The 20,158-nt window shown below is 45.7% G+C and overlaps 1 protein-coding gene across 1 annotated transcript; it reads left to right on the top strand.

Moving 5' to 3' along the window:
- Nucleotides 1-286: 286 nt before the first annotated feature.
- LOC311137161 (voltage-dependent calcium channel beta subunit-associated regulatory protein-like) lies at nt 287-15,772 on the top strand (the record flags this gene model as incomplete). Its single annotated transcript, XM_084171512.1, has 9 exons — nt 287-334; nt 2,392-2,528; nt 4,513-4,574; nt 5,131-5,302; nt 8,681-8,852; nt 9,210-9,380; nt 10,213-10,447; nt 13,065-13,263; nt 14,290-15,772. The coding sequence occupies 9 exons, from the start codon at nt 287-289 to the stop codon at nt 15,770-15,772; spliced, it is 2,679 nt and encodes an 892-aa protein (XP_084027638.1).
- Nucleotides 15,773-20,158: the final 4,386 nt, after the last annotated feature.

The raw sequence follows: 20,158 nt of genomic DNA, 5'->3' as shown, positions 1-20,158 counted from the left end.
TGGCCTATGACTATGTTACTAGCCTGTATTATTCTGTTTAGTTTTTCTGCATATTCATCAATTATTTTAAAGAGGAACAAGTATCTGCAGAAATATTTACAGTAGATATCTGATATATCAAACAAAAACATTTCTACCCGGCTGCCTGTGTTCTGACTGCATGGATGTCAGTGGGAAAACAGAATTGGTGTCCAAATCTCTGTTGAGTGTTTTGTGGTGTGTTCCAGGAGCTTCCTAACTTCCTGTTGTCTGTTGTCTCAGGGGGACGCTCACGCTCGCCTGGACCATGAGCAATGAGTCTACCGTCTGGATCAACCTCACCGAGAACTCCACCGTAAGTCACTGCCAAGACCCCCTGGGGGGGTTGTGGGAGGCTGTGTGTGCGTGCCTGTGTGTTTGTGTGTGCACGCTCTGCTAACTGCTCGAGCTGACTATGTTCTCCTTCTATACTGCCTGACTGGCTAATAGAGAGAACATCCTGGTCTGGGCCTGAAATAATTATATCCCTGATCTAATCTCAAGTTTAATTTCCCCTTTTAGAGAAATTACAATCTGACGTCAGTGTCAGCGGTCATTAACACTGGGGTAACATGCATATTACTGAGTGTATGGTACTATGTTCCTATGTGTCTGTGGTATTAAACAGACTTACATGAGCAGCATACCACTGTATAACAGCTGTGTACTGCTGCTTCTCTTGAGCGGTTTGCATCTAACAATGCAATGGATGAAAGAAGCTTCAGAAGTTTGTTTTGGATTGATCTAGCTAGTTTCGAAGCATTTGTTTCGATAGTAGTGTATCAACAGGGCAGTTGCCAATGTTCAGCTATTCTAAACTGTTGTCCTCCCGAGTGGCGCAGTGGTTTAAGGCATTGCATTGCATCGCAGTGCTAGCTGTGCCACTAGAGATCCTGGTTCGAATCCAGGCTCTGTCGTAGCCGGCTGCGACTGGGAGACCCATGGGGCGGCGCACAATTGGTCCAGGGTAGGGGAGGGAATGGCTGGCAGGGATGTAGCTCAGTTGGTAGAGCATGGCATTTGCAACGCCAGGGTTGTGGGTTCGATTCCAGTATAAAAAATAAAAATGTATGCACTCACTAACTGTAAGTCGCTCTGGATAAGAGCGTCTACTAAAATGTAAAAATGTTTTCAATTAGCCACACACAGCTTCCCTAGAGCCAGAGTGACTTGATGTGATGTTGGCAAGGTAAAGGTTTACTATCTGGCCAGTAGAAAAGGCATTCTGCCTTGGCTTTTCCAAAAGCTTTTAGGCAGACTACACATAATTCTATCGAGTCCAACCTCATTCAGACTCTGACCTTTTTGATAAAATTTTAACTGTGTCTTAGTCAGACAGCTAGACACCCTAAAATCTCCTCCCTTTTGCATTTAGTCAGCTCCAGCCCGCCCCTAAGAGCACCTTTTCCTGTCTTAGGTGCAGACAGGTTAATAGCACAGGCCCCAATGGATTAATACCTCTGTGGCGTTTATAGATTCATGATGCACAAACCAGTGGGGGTAAATCAATGGCTTTAAGCTGCATGCTGTAATTGGTAAGGTGGGCTGTTTGGGGAGGCCTTTCTCGTAGCATTGTGTGTTTTTCACATCTGAACGCTACCTGACTGAGATGTGGCTTTTTTTGTGATCAGTCTAACCATCCCTGGCTTACGCAATAGGTAGAAGTATGTATGGAGTGTAATAATTGCTCTCTAACAAGTAAAAGCAATTAAAAGAAAAACTGTTGCAGAGGGAAGTGTAGCGTAGTACAGTGTTGCCATTTTTTTCCATTTAGCGCTCCTGCTGTCTTGTCTCACCTGAATAGCCTGCTCACAAAGGGACCAGGGGAACAGTTAGCCAACAAGCCCTTCTACAAGTGGCTTCTCTCTGGGCTTTGATGTTCATGCTGGAAGATGCATGGCTCTGTGTTTTTTCACTTCTCTTCCCTCCACACACACACAGTCTCAGTGGCTCAGTTCTCCGCCCCATCTCCCTCTCAGTAAACCCCCATACCTCTCAGGATCTTATAGCCGCGCACTTATCACCTCAACCCCAGAACAATGAGCACACCTGTGCCCCCTCACCCTCCACCCTCCCCGCTCTCCTTCCGCCCACTCACTGCTAACCACAGTAGCATGACACACAGGCAGGGTATGATCTACCAAACCTCAATCTAAAACAATAGATTCAATAATAGATGGAGATGAAATGTAATTGTCTTAAGGGGTGCATGTTTTAAAGTTCCAAGGGTTCTTTTCTTTTTATCCCTGGTTTAACCACCTTGATTAGTTCTATTCTATTCTATTCTTCCATCAGTCCTTCACATCCCTGCAGCATTCACTGTAGTCTCTACAGTTCCCGCTTTCCCTCATCCTCTCTCCCATGTTTTTCCAGGGGGTCTCATTTGAGCCTGGTAAACAACAGGATGGTTACGTCCTGCTGCTGGTGCTCCTGTCCATTTTCCTGGTCCTGCTGTCTGTCCTGCTGATCATCTGCAGACGCTGCTGTGATGGAGACTGCCGCCATGCCAGGTCAGACCACTAGTCCAGTGGTTCCCAACCAGGGGTACTAGGCCCATGGGGGTACTTGGCCTATCCACACAGGGTACTTGAGAAGACTCATGAGAACATAGGCTTAGTGGTAAAATGCACATGAGGGGGTAATCCGGGCAGAGCAAAATTAAGTTGGTGGTACTGTAATCAAAAAAGGTTGGGAACCACTGCACTGGTCTGCATGGTTTAGTGATGTAACTATGCATGCCTATGAGTGAGATGGAGACCATTCAAATCCTGTGTTTACCAAACCATCACACCCTGTCATGATTAGAACTGGGGCACAATACAATACACTACATGCACATGTGTGTCCATCCCTCTGACATAAAGAGTGCATGCAGAGATGTAACAATGCATGATGTAAGTATGGTAAAAAAAAATAAAAAAAAGACTGTACAGTGCATTCAGCTATTATTGAGTTATGTTGTCTGTCTAGAGACCACTGTTGATCTAACATGGAAACATCACTACAGCATTTTATGTGTATATTCATTTGTAAGTGATTATTAATCGTCTTCATTCAGAAGTAGCTCATTTTCTGTAGATGTTATGTCTGAGAGATACAGAATTCTATTCTGTTTGTATATGATATGTTTATTCCATTTCCATGCTCCTCTCTTTTCAGTACACAGCAGCAGAGTCAGATAGTGGCAGGCTGCAGGCTGCCGGGGTAGTCAGACAGTGGCAGGCTGCAGGCTGCCGGGGTAGAGTAGTGCAGACTGGTACAAATGATGAGTGTAATGAGATTTCATAGCAGCCATCAACGCTGATTAATCTTGCGTCTCACACTGTCATAAACTCTAGCTACAGCACACACACACACGCACACACGCACGCACACGCACACACACACACACACACACACACACACACACACACACACACACACACACACACACACACACACACACACACACACACACACACACACACACACACACACACACACACACACACACACACACACACACACACACACACACACACACACACACACACACACACACACACAGGCCAGGCAGAGAGCACAGAGGAAATGAAAGCACAGAGCCGGGCGGCCAGAGAAATCCCTCAAGTCATTCTCATACAGATATTATGAACTGGGTGGTTCGAACCATGAATGGTGAATGGCTGACAGCCTTGGTATATCAGACCGTATACCACGGGTATGACAAAACATGTATTTTTACTACTTTAATTACATTGGTAACCAGTTTATAATAGCAATAAGTCATCCTTGTTGCATCGTGCCTAAGAACAGCCCTTAGCTGTGGTATATTGGCCATATACCACACCCCCTCGTGCCTTATTGCTTAAATATAGCATAAAGGAACCACAGACACTCTGACAGGGAAGAGATCTCAGCTGCTCTACTGCTCCAGAATAAGGCTGTGGTGGGAGTCAAAAACACAGTGCATCAGTGCATTTAGGGCAATTACAGATAATAAAATAGGGAGAATTCCTCCCCTTAGAGAAATTATTACGAAGAGAACTGCAGATATTTCATTTGTATCATAGTAGGTATTAGTAGAGATCTAATCTTGTAATATTTATTAGTATAAATAATACTCTGTATTAGTATTAGAAAGAAAACCCATAGTATAGAACTGACATCTCATTCTCTGTTGAAGAGGTCAAGAGGCCCATTTTCCCTGAAGGTTTCCATGTCACCTGACATGATTTACATGTACATTGATTATGCTGCTACTAGTCAGATTGACCTTGCTGTGAGAGTATGCTTGTCCTCTCTATGTGCTCCTGTTAGCTCGCCTACTGTCTAGGGCTAAGCATATGGCTATATTTCAAAAGACACCCTATTCTCGATGTAGGGCACAACTTTTGATGCAACTCTGGTCAGAAGTTGCGCACTACATACAGAATAGGATGTGATTTGAGACGTAGCTGTAGACTTCAGGGGTAAAGATGTCTGTGCATTGATCGGTGCTCCTCTGTGCTGCAGGGCCAGCGATGACCCTGAGAAAACCAACACCAGCTACATGGAGGAGTCTCAACCAGTCCATGGTAAATCAAAACCCCCTGTTTCTCATTGGAAAAAAGAATGTATAGCAGCCGAATAAAACACTCTTGCTCCAATGCAAATGACTGATTTAAAGTCACTAATGTTTTGGCAGGAAGCTGCCTCCATCAGGGTTTCTTTGCGTCTCAAGTAAACACTCATGGCCATTGGCCATATTGCCATGTACTGTACTAACCCAGGAACAAACGGTTCTGTGAAAGTGAAGCCATGCTCCTCTGCTACAGTACATAGTCATGCCATGTATATACAGACATTTCGATGTGGTTTATCTGAGGATCTCAGCTCTCTCCTGGGTATGATAATTCAGGAATACATTTGCATTCATTAAGCGAGACAAGGTAATTACCTAAGGCTAGGGACATTTAGTACACAATATCAGATCTGCTTTGTCCTGAATATATTAGAACAAACAAAGTTCCATTTGAAAAGTGAATGTCATACACACACACACACACACAGCATGGCGCTTGCCTGGATCATAGGTTTGATTCTCCCTGGGACCAACCTTCCATCAGACCCTGACCTCTCTCTCCCCCCCAGGAGAGATCACCATCCGTGTAGACGAGTCAGACTGCCTATCGGCCGCCAGCTCCCACATGGACATGGAGACAGAGCGCTTCCTGTCCACGGGCACCCAGGGCGGCCGCCGCGTCTCTTTCAACGAGTCGGCACTCTTCGACCACGGAAAGAAGGCCCAGGAAAAAGGCCGCAGGTCAGACTGATTCCTCCGCCAGACGCCCACTCACTCCCCCGCAGTAGACCACTCTGAATATGCTCATATTCTACAATACAATACAATGACTGCCTTAGCAACAAGCTGTTTGTGTGTTTAAAACCGGTGAAAAGATGCTCTTACTTTGTTACATTAGAATACATTATGGAGACATTTCTAAGAGCCATCTGTGTAATACATTATAAAGGCAGTTTGAAGAGCTGTTATGGATGCTTTATTATAGGGTAATAATAGGGACTGATGCTCTGAAAATGCATTATACACACATTATTCATAAAGGATTTCCAAAATGCAGACATACTCGCAGAACATAATTGTGCAGTGTAGCCTACTTTACCAATAGGATGTGGTTCTCTGTTTGTAAAGGGTTAACCACAAATGACTTCATAATGTATGGTATGGTAACAAAGCTCTGTGTCCTCCAATTACTGAATATATGAATGGACAAAGCCATCGATCACATGACACCATTCATTCCTATGTGAAGCCTCAATAGCGCATTAAAGCCAAATTAAGTCGGTTAAGATGGCGTCTCATGGAGACATAACATCAGAGAGGAAGAGGCGAAGCGAGAGGTTTTACTAAATCCAAAATCTGTCCAGGAAAATAAGCCCACGAAGTTAGGATTTTTTTTATGGAGGTCAATGAGCGAGTTTCGAATTTGGTCAACAAAAAATGTAATTGCTAATTTGCTACGTGAGGCATATAGAAGTTTTGTAATGGTTAGGTTGTTACGAATGCACTGATATAAGTGGAGGCACATGGCATTTCGGCAACTTTGGGAAAAAAACTACTTTATTTGGAGTTGAGCCTGTTGTCATAGAGATGGATAGAGGACTCATCATGGATATAACCAGTTTTAGCATGGACATTGCCATTGAGGGCTTCCACCATTTTAAAGTAGGCAACTGGGTGGGGATTCCTATGAGTTGGGAGCAATCAGCCAATGAAAAATAAGAAAGCCTCAATGGCGCTGTCACAGATGCTATAATGGCACAGATACAAATATGAGTCCTATTTCTAGCTCTATGGCCTGCTGTTCATATGCGTATCTGCCCTCTCATTGGTTAGAATGGTCCCACCTGATTTTGCCTCCTCCCGCGTGCCTGCCATCTTTGGGGACATGTATTTCCATTGTTAGAGCGGTCACTTGGCTATCTTGTCAATATAATAGACAATCTTTGATAACGTGCAGTTTGAGCTACTCCAGGAAGTGACGTTGCAGGCTAGCTCAGTGCTGCCCCCTCTCATTGAGTAAATCAGGTTGAAGGCCGACCGGTAGTGCAGGCTGCAATTAGCAACTAAATGATCCTTATTACTTCTTCTGTGTGCGATTTTAAATTAATCAGTTCAAGGACATACACTACATTACCAAAAGTATGTGGACACCTGCTCGTCGAACATCTCATTCCAAAATCATAGGCATTAATATGGTCCCCCCTTTGCTGCTATTACAGCCTCCACTCTTCTGGGAAGGCTTTCCACTAGATGTTGGAACATTGCTGCAGGGACTTGCTTCCATTCAGCCACAAGAGCATTAGTGAGGTTGGGCACTGATGTTGAACAATTAAGCCTGGCTTGCAGTCGGCGTTCCAATTCATCTCAAAGGTGTTCGATGGGGTTGAGGTCAGGGCTCTGTGCAGGCCAGTCAAGTTCTTCCACACCGATCTCGACAAACCATTTCTGTATGGATCTCACTTTGTGCACGGGGGCATTGTCATGCTTAAACAGGAAAGTGTCTTCCACAAACTGTTGGCACAAAGTTGGAAGCACAGTATCATCTAGAATGTCATTGTATGCTGTAGTGTTAAGGTTTCCCTTCACTGGAACTAAGGGGCCTAGCCCGAACCATGAAAAACAGCAAAATACCATTATTCCTCCTCCTGCAAACTTTACAGTTGGCACTATGCATTCGGGCAGGTAGCGTTCTCCTGGCATCCACCAAACCCAGATTCGTCCGTCGGACTGCCAGATGGTGAAGTGTGATTCATCACTCCAGAGAACGCATTTCCCCTGCTCCAGAGTCCGATGGCGGCAAGCTTTAGACCACTCCAGCTGACACTTCGCATTGCGCATGGTGATCTTAGGCTTGTGTGCGGCTGCTCAGCAATGGAAACCCATTTCATTTCAGCTCGCAACTAACAGTTATTGTGCTGACGTTGCTTCCAGAGGCAGTTAGGAAATCGGTAGTGAATGCTGCAACCGAGGATAGATGATTTTTATGCGCTACGTGCTTCAGCACTCGGCGGTCCCGTTCTGTGAGCTTGTGTGGCCTACCACTTCACGGCTGAGCCGTTGTTGCTCCTAGACGTTTCCATTTCACAATAACAGCACTTACAGTTGACCGGGGCAGCTTTAGCAGGGCAGAAATATGAGGAACTGACTTGTTGGAAAGGTGGCATCCTATGACGGTGACACGTTGAAAGTCACTGAGCTCTTCAGTAAGGCCATTCTACTGACAATGTTTGTCTATGGAGATTGTATGGCAGTGTGCTCGATTTTATACAACTGTCAGCAATGGGTGTGGCTGAAATAGCCGAATCCACTAATTTGAAGGGGTGTCCACATACTTTTGTATATGTAGTGTATAACTGGTATAGTAGAAGCAGTTATTGGTACCATGATTATCTTAGAAAAAGAAGATTGCCATTTTTCCATTCACTATAATGGGGGATCCTGTTTTCTGCTATCAATGCCTGCAGTACCGAGGTCGGCCTTGAACTTCCGTGGCTTCATTGAGAGGAGTCAGTCCTTCTCCCATCGTGCGCTCTCTCCCTCTCGCTCGCTCTCTCTCTCACTCTCTCTCTCTCAATTCAATTCTATTTAAGGGGTTTATTGGCATGGGAAACATATGTTTACATTGCCAAAGCAAGTGAAATAGATAATAAACAAAAGTGAAAAACAATAAAATAAAATAACAGTAAACATTACACTAAATATATTTCAAATGTCATATTATGTGCAAATAGTTAAAGTACAAAAGGGAAAATAAATAAACATAAATATGGGTTGTATTTACAATGGTGTTTGTTCTTCACTGGTTGCCCTTTTCTTGTGGCAACAGGTCACAAATCTAATTCTTTGCATGAGCCCCACATCATTCTGATATGCAAATGAGAAGTGAGAATTCCTCAGTGTGTTCCAGCCCGGTCCTAAAAAGCTTGATCCAACAAATGAAACACTTGATGATTAGTGGAATCAGGTGTAGTGATAGTTGAGAAGAAAAGCCTTCACTACCTGCGGGTCCCAAGGACTAGATAGAAGAACATTCCTTGAAAGTGACAGCGGCACTTCTATTGTGTCAGCCTCCAACTGTCTGAGCTGTTTCTCATGTTTCTCAACTCCTTTCCACCTCAGGTTCACTTTGACGGAGGGTGACTTCCACCACCTGAAGAATGCGCGGCTCACACACCTCCACATCCCGCCACTGGCCCTCAAGATCGTCACCATCCACGAGTGTGAGTCATCGGAGAACAGCATCGCCATGACGACCCGCCCCGCCGCCAAGTCCAGCCTCTCCATCTTCCAGGTGAAAGCCAGTCTACTGTGCTGCTATTAGCAGTGATACATCATTAGTCATGACTGGGCCAATTAGGCCATCCATCAATGTGGGGCCCACAACATGTATCAAGCCTATCAAATGCAGCCCATGGATAATTCTGCCTGCTCATTCCAATGGGCCAAATACATTGATTTTGCATTTATCTGAGGTTTCTCAATCATTGGCGCTGAACTTGCTTGGACTTGATTTGTCACTAACTACTAGGCTAACGACCTCTCCCAGTCCTGATGTAGAATTCAGTCTGTGGTATGTGTATCCTCCTGGCTGTGCCCTGATGGTGTATATTCTGTGTTTGCGCATGTGTTTGCGTGTGTGTGTGTGTAGCCGGCTCTGTGTGCCCGAAGGCCCCAGTGTCCCCTGCCCCAGACAGCATTGACCAGTCTGAGTGTCAGCCCCAGCTCAGCCCTCCCTGGGGACACCCTTAACTCAGTGGTGGACACCAGCTTCAGTGAGAATCCCCCGGCCCCCGGTACCAAGGAGCCCAGCATCAGCAGCGTGAGTCACTTACCCCTATCTGTCAATCAACCCACCAATCAACCACATTTGATGTTATGTGCAGTTTTGAACCCTACGTTAAGGGACTCGGTTTATCATTCATCATCACATACAAAGTGTCTACCTACATATGACAGGGCCGAATGACAGTATTTTTGGGTTGAATTTAAACCCTTATGTTTTAATTAATTTAACCACGGAATAGTGTTAGCCACTAATCACACGTATGATGGGTCTGAATAGACAATATCATTTTTATTTTATTAACTGATTATTTTTTTTGGGGGGGGGGGGGGGGTAGATCAGCTTTGAAATGTGCAGATATAATTTAAATAGAGAATAATTGACATGATTGCAAATATACAAATGGGTTAAACACACACAGTAGCACACACTAAGCTTGAGGGAACATTGAAGCCAAGAGGTTATCATGAAACCTCTGAACCGTGAGAGAAGTAAGGAGTGTGCATCCAGTGTCCCTAGTCACTCTGTCTGAGTGACAACAGTGGTGGAGGATGATGGGTAAATAAGGGAGAGCCTCTGGAACAGCCTCGTCAGGGGAGATTACAGACATCGCTGCTCCCCACATCTGCTCATCGCTCCTGTCTGCTCACTGGCCCCGCTCTCCCTCTCCGTGGTAGATAGGAGAAAGTTAACAGTTGCATGGAAAATTATAGAATTTTTGTTGTTTTTCATAACCTTGGGAGGAAGATTAAAAACACATTTCTATGAACTTCCATTTGTCCTTGGAGTATCTGTCGTATTGCAATCACTAAAAGGTTATTGTCCACACAATATGGACAACTCCCTTATATCCCCTCCCTCCCCCCAGATTGAGGTGATGGTATCTGGCTCCAGGAATGGGGGAAGTCCGTCTTTGAGTGAAGGGGCATCGGTGATGTCTGTGACGGGTGCATCTCCTGGCACGGGGGTGGGGCAGGGCCCCGTGCTGCAGTTCTTCACCAAACTGAGGCGCCATGCCAGCCTGGAGGGAGCAAGCCCATACTTCAAGATCAAGAAGTGGAAGCTGGACAGCAGCCAGCGGGCCTCCAGTCTGGACACCAGAGGTACAGGACACTTGGCTTTTAATCAAATGAAATAAAATGTTATTTGCCACATGCGCCGAATACAACAGTGAAATGCTTACTTACAAGCCCTTAACCAACAATGCAGTTTTTTAAGAAAAAAAAAAAAAGTGTTAAGTAAAAAATAGATAAATAGAAAATAGCAAATAATTAAAGAGCAACAGTAAAATAAAATAACAGCAGGGAGGCTATATACAGGGGGTGTTTACACATGATTTGGGAATGTGTTCAATCCATTTTATCATGTCACTCTGGGAGCCAGGAAGTCTGAAGGAACCACTGTTATCTATCTTAGAATTAGTTATAGAGGGACTGTCCCGTCTGGGGTGCCGACTGGTACCATCTCGGTTGGGATGGTCTTCCAGTGAAAGTTGCCAGATGTTGGTTAAAACTTGTTTATCTTATAGTATATAAACTGAGAGATTTCTTTGTCTCTCATTCTGATAGCAAGAGGCAACTCACTTGCAGCTTGTTATGTTGAATCCGGGTCCGTATAATTAAATACATTGTAACAAATCTCCATCTAAGAGTTATTTGTATTCTTGCATCCTGACTTCCTTAATACCAAAGAAACACATCATATCAGCACACTAACACACAAACACATACAGTTAGGGAAAAAAGTATTTGATCCCCTGCTGATTTTGTAAGTTTGCCCACTGACAAAGACATGATCAGTCTATAATTTTAATGGTAGGTTTATTTGAACAGTGAGAGACAGAATAACAACAAAAAAATCCAGAAAAACGCATGTCAAAAATGTTATATGAATTGATTTGCATTTTAATGAGGGAAATAAGTATTTGACCCCTCTGCAAAACATGACTTAGTACTTGGTGGCAAAGCCCTTGTTGGCAATCACAGAGGTCAGACGTTTCTTGTAGTTGGCCACCAGGTTTGCACACATCTCAGGAGGGATTTTGTCCCACTCCTCTTTGCAGATCTTCTCCAAGTCATTAAGGTTTCGAGGCTGACGTTTGGCAACTCGAACCTTCAGCTCCCTTCACAGATTTTCTATGGGATTAAGGTCTGGAGACTGGCTAGGCCACTCCAGGACCTTAATGTGCCTCTTCTTGAGCCACTCCTTTGTTGCCTTGGCTGTGTGTTTTGGGTCATTGTCATGCTGGAATAACCATCCACGACCCATTTTCAATGCCCTGGCTGAGGGAAGGAGGTTCTCACCCAAGATTTGACGGTACATGGCCCCGTCCATCGTCCCTTTGATGCGGTGAAGTTGTCCTGTCCCCTTAGCAGAAAAACACCCCCAAAGCATAATGTTTCCACCTCCATGTTTGACGGTGGGGATGGTGTTCTTGGGGTCATAGGCAGCATTCCTCCTCCTCCAAACACGGCAAGTTGAGTTGATGCCAAAGAGCTCGATTTTTGTCTCATCTGACCACAACACTTTCATCCAGTTCTCCTCTGAATTATTCAGATGTTCATTGGCAAACTTCAGACGGCCCTGTATATGTGCTTTCTTGAGCAGGGGGACCTTGCGGGCGCTGCAGGATTTCAGTCCTTCACGGCGTAGTGTGTTACCAATTGTTTTCTTGGTGACTATGGTCCCAGCTGCCTTGAGATCATTGACAAGATCCTCCCATGTAGTTCTGGGCTGATTCCTCACCGTTCTCATGATCATTGCAACTCCACGAGGTGAGATCTTGCATGGAGCCCCAGGCCGAGGGAGATTGACAGTTATTTTGTGTTTCTTCCATTTGCGAATAATCGCACCAACTGTTGGCACCTTCTCACCAAGCTGCTTGGCGATGGTCTTGTAGCCCATTCCAGCCTTGTGTAGGTCTACAATCTTGTCCCTGACATCCTTGGAGAGCTCTTTGGTCTTGGCCATGGTGGAGAGTTTGGAATCTGATTGATTGATTGCTTCTGTGGACAGGTGTCTTTTATACAGGTAACAAACTGAGATTAGGAGCACTCAGTGTGCTCCTAATCTCAGCTCGTTACTTGTATAAAAGACACCTGGGAGCCAGAAATCTTTCTGATTGAGAGGGGGTCAAATACTTATTTCCCTCATTAAAATCCAAATCAATTCATAACATTTTTGACATGCGTTTTTCTGGATTTTGTTGTTGTTATTCTGTCGCTCACTGTTCAATTAAACCTACCATTAAAATTATAGACTGATCATTTCTTTGTCAGTGGGCAAACGTACAAAATCAGCAGGGGATCAAATACTTTTTTCCCTCACTGTACACAGTGCTCTCACACTGTGCTCACACTCTAACAGATGGCTTTATGACGCAGGGCTCTTCTCTTCCAAGGCATTGTGAGTCTAACTGAAGCCTCCCCACAGATCCCCTCACACACATACCGCTCTCTCTCACGCTTCCCCTATACTCAGCGAACAACAGAGCACACAGGACTAACACCCCCAAAATATCTCAAAGCCTGCTGGGATCTCTTCATGACATCATTGTGATGCATGTCACCTTCAGATCTATTTTGATGCTAACGCCTCAGATGTCACTCCAATATGCTGAACATTCACTATGGTGAATGTTTGTGCTAATGTCCTTTGCCATCCCATGTCCCTCTGTACCCTCAGACTAATGTCTAAGGTCCTCCTGTCTCTGTGTGTCAGGGTCCCCTAAGAGGAGGCAGTTCCAGCGGCAGCGCGCTGCCAGTGAGAGCATGGACCAGGAGGATAGCGACGCCCACCACATTGACCTCATCCAGTACATTGCCCGCACCCAGGACGCCACCTACCGCCCCTCCGTCTCCGCCTCGGCCTGCCTCCTGCCCCACACCTCCCCCTCCACGCCACCACACTCCCTCGGCAGGTATCTTTAATTCCCTCGCCATCCTTCCACCTCACTGCTTTGCCTCCGTCATCACTACGGGAGCTAGCGCCTCTCTGCTAAACGGATGAATTAGTCACAGTTGCCTCTAGACACTGATCGAAGGTCAGTTTTGCATTTCCTGTTAAGGTCAGCATTTGGGGAGAGTAAGCTGATCCTAGATCTGCCTACAGGCAACTTTTACCCACAGCTGCTTAACAAGCCCATTCCATCGCTGATGCAAGTGTTTGTTTACGAAAGGCATGTTTTTTTGTTAGTTTTTTTGCTGGATGGGGAGGAGGGGTACTGAGGGGGTGCTGTGGGTTTATTGAAGATACTCTTTGAAGAGGTAGGGTTTCAGATGTTTTCGGAAGATGGGCAGGGACTCTGCTGTCCTAGCTTCAGGGGGAAGCTGGTTCCACCATTGGGGTGCCAGGTATATGAACCGCATTTAAGTAATAATCAAAGCCAATCCATATTTGTTTCCTCTACAGTGCTGGAAGCAGATAGTATTCATGTTTCTTCATTATGCTAACATAATGCAAGCCATACAGTATGTCATGCTTCTAATGGATATTTAACTAACTGTGACCAGTAAGATCACAATGTAGGGAAATTCAACACATTTGCAAAGCACATGTGGTCCTCTGTAGCTCAGCTGGTAGAGCACGGCGCTTGTAACGCCAAGGTAGTGGGTTCGATCCCCGGGACCACCCATACACCCAAAAATATTATGCACGCATGACTGTAAGTCGCTTTGGATAAAAGCGTCTGCTAAATGGCATATTATTATTATTATTATTACATGACATTGGTGCATTGCAGTTCAGTGGTTTGTGGAAAACATGCTACTACCATAGCAAGTCATGGTGACCACTTGTAATCACAGCGGCTGGAAACATCAGACTTCAGACATCAGATGTGTGTATGGGCGTCATGAGGGTGCACTGTGACTGACTCTTGTACTGTGTGTGTGTGTGTGTGTATGCGTGCGCCTGTCTTCGTACTTGTGTGTGTGTGTCACCACAGGTTAGAGGTGGAGGTGGTGGTGGAGCCCAGCTGCAGCAGGGGCCAGAGGCCGGAGGTGATCGGCCTGTCCCCGGAGCCCCAGGACGAGGCAGCGAGCCAGGGGGACTGTAGACAGGAGAGCTCGACATCAGACCACCAGGCCCTGTACAGAGACATCTGGACGCTCCGGTCCTCCCTGGAGCAGTACGGCTCCTCAGACCAGATCAGCAACAACCGCAGCGACGCTGACAGTGTCTGCTCCCTGGGGGGGCGGACCAAGAGGGGGGGGCTGCCTAGTTACCCCTCCCAGGACATCGGGGACGGGGATGAGCCCGAGGGGGACGTGGAGCTGCCCGTGGATGAAGGGATGGGAGAGAAGGAGAAAGGGGGGAAGCAGGACAGTTTGGAGTCAGAGAGGGGCAGTGACGGGGAGTCAGGGAACCGTAAATTAATGCAGATGGACAGTGGCTATACGTCTATAGAGGCTCCATCACGGGCACCAGAGGAGCTGAGACTGTTTGGCAGTAGTGGCAGTATGGACAGGTTGGCCCTGGAGAAGAGACACTACTTCACCAGTGCAGGGAGCACTGGCACGGTGGGCGAGAGCTTCGAGGCCCGCATCTTCGAGGAAGAGCCAGATGAGGAGACGCCGGCGGGTGCGACGGGCGGCGTCACCATAGAAACGGACAGGTCACCCCTGGGCTGGTCTCCGTATGGTCAGATGTTCACCCCGCAAGAGGCGCAGCCGCACCCCCATCCCCCCTTATCAATTCACCGCCGCGACTACAGCATCGACGAGAAGACGGACGCGCTCTTCCACGAGTTCCTCCGCCACGACCCCCAGTTTGACCAGCAGGAGACGCCGAAGAAACATCGCTCGCGCATCCACCTCCGCAAGCAGTGGCAGCGCCACAAGCAGTACAGCGACCCAGGCGTTCGCTACCAGCATCACTCGTTCGAGAGGCAGCGGAACCCCCTCCGACGAGGCGATAGCGTCAACTACCCGCTGGACACAGGCTACCACAGCACGCTTCCACGCATCGTCAGTGCGCCTGATGAGGAGGCCAGCGAGGGGGTCCCCAGCACCCCCCAGACGCCCAAGGCCGAGGCGGTGGTGGTGGGAGGGGCAGGAGATGCCGAGGTGGAGGAAGGAGACAGGAGGAGAGAGAGTCTCAGCAGTACCGTGACCATCAGAGACGACAACGGGAGGGCATCCTGTTCCCCTCCCCCTGTCCCTGAGAGAGAGGGGCTGCTAGGGGAGCAGCCCAACCCCCAGGAGGACCCTAGGCTGGCGGGGCACCCCCCTGAGCCCCCTGATGAGCCCCCCCAGCCCCCTGACAAGGGCTACGGCCCACAGACCATCACAGCCGAGCTGACGGACAAGCTGAGCGCCACCCTGGATGAGCGGCTGTACACGGGCCTGCGACAGATAAAGGACACGGCGGTGGTGACTGAGTGTGTGGTGACGGATACTCATGCCTCCCCCGACCATAGCCCAGTGTAGCATGGCTCCAGTCCTCCTCCACTCCTCCTTGATCTTTGTGTTTGATTTGATTTCAGTCTGCGCCGGGTAACTACGATGTCTCTGTATCGGTCTGAATTAGCAGGTTCCAGACCCGTAACATGAAAACAGGCTACACTATACAGTATCATGTAGACTAGCTGAAGAATCCACCCCTAGATAGTATCTACAGTACCGTAGTGTCTCTGACTGGTGTGATTCCTTTCTCCTCTGAGAGAAGTGACGATGTTAAAGGGAAACTCCACTCAAAAACTATATTTTGGTATTATTTTCATTAGTCCACTGTTGATACAGTCCCAAAATGTTTTGCATGTCAGCAGTCATGTTTTCAAGATATTGGCCTTTCAAGAAGCAAAGTGTCATCATGATGATGTGGCCGGTGACACTTTGCTTCTTGGGACAGTATCAACAGTCGATTAGTGAAAAAAATACAAAATATTTTTACAGTGGATTTTCCTTTTAAGAGCCAGTATGCCCTCTGCACTAGTCTATCCACTGTGAAACCAGGTGCTTTTAGACTTGAAGTCATCTCAAGATCTGGATACAAAGTTTACCTAGGCGCTATAGGCCAGTCCTGGCTGAATATCAAAATAGGTTTATCTATGTTTTACATGACTTTTCATCACTTCATTTGTTACCTATGGATCTGGATATCTGTTGTCTTTGGCCATTGACATATATCATATTCTTTCCATGTGGCATTTTGACTCCTGAAGAAGTCATCATAATTGTTTTACAAATGAGTAGGTATCCCTGAGATTTTTTTAAAGCCAAATTTCACATTGTCCCCATATTAGTTTGAACATGTTTCTCGGGACATCTGAATATAGTAATCCACTACTTCAGTACCGTATTGGTCGTTAATTGAAGCAATTCCGTAAATTGTAATAATGTATGATTTAATGTTTTCGGACAGATTGCTGTTGAATCGTGATTTAATTTAATCAGAATCTATGGTACTAGGAACAGAAAAACAGTGGACCATGAATTTGATGGAGAATACTAATTGTTTCTCATACACTGTCATTAAATGGATATGACGAGGGCCGAGGCTCTCCTAATTTGGACACTGAATATATTAGGACAGCCTTGTCATATCCACTCTGGATCAGAGCATTATCCTTCATCAAGTGTCCTTGTCGCTGAATGTCTGGGCTCATGTTTCTATTCAAAGATGTTCTTAAAGGGGAAAACTGCTTTCCAGAAAAGTGATGGTTGTTAGGACATATTGTTCAATGCCATTGTATTTATTGTTGACAGATTTGATTTAAATGCGTCTATGCTCGTTTTATATTTCACTCTGCTTGTGACAATAATAAGTGGCCTATAGGAGGCCAGGGTGAGAGTTAAATGACAGGTTTATAAAATAGAATTTCATGATATCCAATTGCAATCCAATTACGATCTTTTCTCATCGCTGCAACTCCCCAACGGGCTCGGGAGAGGCGAAGGTCGAGTCATGCGTCCTCCGAAACATGAACCGCCAAACCGCTTTTCTTAACACCCGCTCGCTTAACCCGGAAGCCAGCCCCACCAATGTGTCGGAGGAAACACCATTCAACTGACAACCGAAGTCAGCCTGCAGGCACCTGGGCCGCCACAAGGAGTCACTAGAGCGCGATGAGCCAAGTAAAGCCCCCCGGTCAAACCCCTGGATCGAACCCCAGGCTGTAGTGACGCCGCAACAGTGCGATGCAGTGCCTTAGATCGCTGCGCCACTCAGGAGGCTAAATGACAGGTTTTACCTAATTTCTGTGCCAGAAAAACCTTGTCTGCAAACAGAGGAATCTCAATAGTGTTACTGACAACTCTGTTAGGAGCACATATCAAATGCAGGCTCCCTTGGCCTCCCCCAACAGTGTTGGTTAGTGCAGGTCTATAGCTGTAATGGTTTAAATTAAGGCTTTGAATGGGGCCGATGTTGCTCTCGCAGACATTTGCGTTTATTGAATTTCTTTATAAGAAAGGCATGCCTTCTCGTGCATGGGTTCACCGAACAGGCTTTTTTTGTTTGCTTATATTCTGTTGTTTCCCCCTCCTTCTCCTGTGAAAGTTGACAATGCAGCAGCGCATCCCCCTGGGCTATAAGGACTGCACTTCCAAACCAGAACAAAGACGTTATTTGTAGCAAATTCCACATTTTATCCTCTGACTTTGTAACCCAATGCTGCCATTCAAGTATAACCACATTATCAGATTATGTTTTATGGGCCAAAAGAAGGCAAGGAATGTCATGCCCGTTCCAGAATTACCTTGAAAAATATTTTGCACTTAGCTGTGTAGTGGCTGGGAGTGTGCTGCTTCTCCCACATCCTATAGTCAGCAGCAGCAGCTGTTGTTTTTACAGTAACTTACTGGCAGCAGTTACCTGTAAATTACTGTAATAAAAGGTACAGTATGTTACCGTAATTCCAAATAAACTTTAGTTTAACAGCACCTTACTGTAAACTTTATCCCCAGTTTCCTCAGAGGCTAGTTATTGCTTTACGTTCAGAGGAAAATGCTGCAGGAAGAGGTGTTGAATATAAATCAAAAACTAAGGGGAGTCCCCCTCCCTTATTAGTAGACCTCTCTGCTTGGCCTCTTGCTGAGGGTGTAACACAATTAAGATTAAGATCACTTTATTCGTCAATTGTACACAAGGTCCAACCGAAATCGGACTTCTGCTTTATCCCAACCCCTCCGAAAGTGATGGAGTGCTGCATCAGATGACCTGGCCTCCACAATCACCCGACCTCAACCCAATTGAGATGGTTTGGGATGAGTTGGACCGCAGAGTGAAGGAAAAGCAGCCAACAAGTGCTCAGCATATGTGGGAACTCCTTCAAGACTGTTGGAAAAGCATTCCTCATGAAGCTGGTTGAGAGAATGCCAAGAGTGTGCAGAGCTGTCATCAAGGCAAAGGGTGGCTACTTTTTATCTAGCTGTCATTTCTCTATGTTTGGGTGTGATCGTGCTACTTCACAGCCCTGGGGAATCAGATTTGTTTCCTCTAACATGAAGATCAGATAGCTCCCCGTTATAGCAGAGTGGACTCACAGATAGAAGGCACCTTCCCTCATTAGACGAACAATGGTCAAGATGAAAGGTATTGAGAGGGCTTGAATTGGTCTTCTAGTGTGGAGAGGCTAGTGCTATCCTTCCTTTTTGTCTCCTTCACATAGCCCACACATCAGTGCACATTATGTCACCATGGGAAACCCAGGGGCTTCACATGTTTCAGCACCATTTTGTGTCATTACCAGGTGCCTTTTATGGAGGTGTTGGAACATCATCAAGGAAGGAAGAAGACAGATCCTTCAGCCAGTCACCTTAGGAACAAACAAGATCAGATGCCTTTGAGGTTACTGGTTACTTAGCATTCTCTGATTCTTGTCACAAGTGAGGGGAATAGTGCATAATTTCTGGCATTTAGTTGAATTGATGGAAGAAAGGGGTTGATAACACCAACTTAATGAAAAAGACTAGAGGGGCGAACAAATTAGTACATTTGTACAAAGATTAACTTAGTCGTGAGATACAAGCACAATGTTGCAGAAGCTAGAGTAGTCTATCTTTTATTAGGTGTAGACGTAACTGGGGACACTGGTCAAATACTTTTTGTATACTAACAAGTAGCCTGTCCAATGCATTGATGCATTACTGTGCATAGGTGTGCATGATAATTAACAGTTTTAATACATTCCTCCATGTTTTCTCAGAACCACTGTACCAAATGATTCCATGGTTGTCGGTCGACACTTTGTTTGAGGCAGAACATAGACATTTAAATCAGCACTGGTACTTCTAGAGGTTTTGTATTCTATGAAATCTACCTTCGTTTAGGAGTCATGCAATGCTAACTGATATGCTACGATTTTGTGAGATTTATTTCCATGGAAGAAAAAAAAAATATATTTCTGTATTCCTGCTTGTTAGTTATAACTGCTCAATTTCTCAAATAAATAGTTAAAAAAGTAGAGCTTTATAAACAACTTTGCCTTTGTTGACCCAGACCTATTTGAGCCTTGAGGGACCAAACAATAAAAAATGTTATTTTTGGGTTGTTTTCCAATCTGTAAATAAATGAATGAAGCATTAATGATTGTGGTTTGTCTCATTTCAACCTTTTGATGGTACTCAGAGGAAAAAGAGGAGGAGGAGGAGAAGAGGAGGAAGGCAAGGTAACTGAAACTTTCCTCGTACCTCCCATCTTTCCCACCCCAGTGTGTTGTTCCCTCCAGGTGTTGAGGTTCTGACACATTTTGTTACGTTACAGCCTTATTCTAAAATTGAATTTTATAAATTTGCAAACATTTCTAAAAACCTGTTTTCGCTTTGTCATTATGGGGTATTGTGTGTAGATTGATGAGGGGGGGGGGGGGGAAA

The sequence above is a fragment of the Coregonus lavaretus genome, assembly GCF_964263955.1.
Source record: "Coregonus lavaretus genome assembly, chromosome: 11".
Classification (NCBI taxonomy): domain Eukaryota; kingdom Metazoa; phylum Chordata; class Actinopteri; order Salmoniformes; family Salmonidae; genus Coregonus; species Coregonus lavaretus.
Note: the sequence above shows the minus strand (reverse complement) of the source record. Positions and strands in the feature narration are given on the sequence as shown.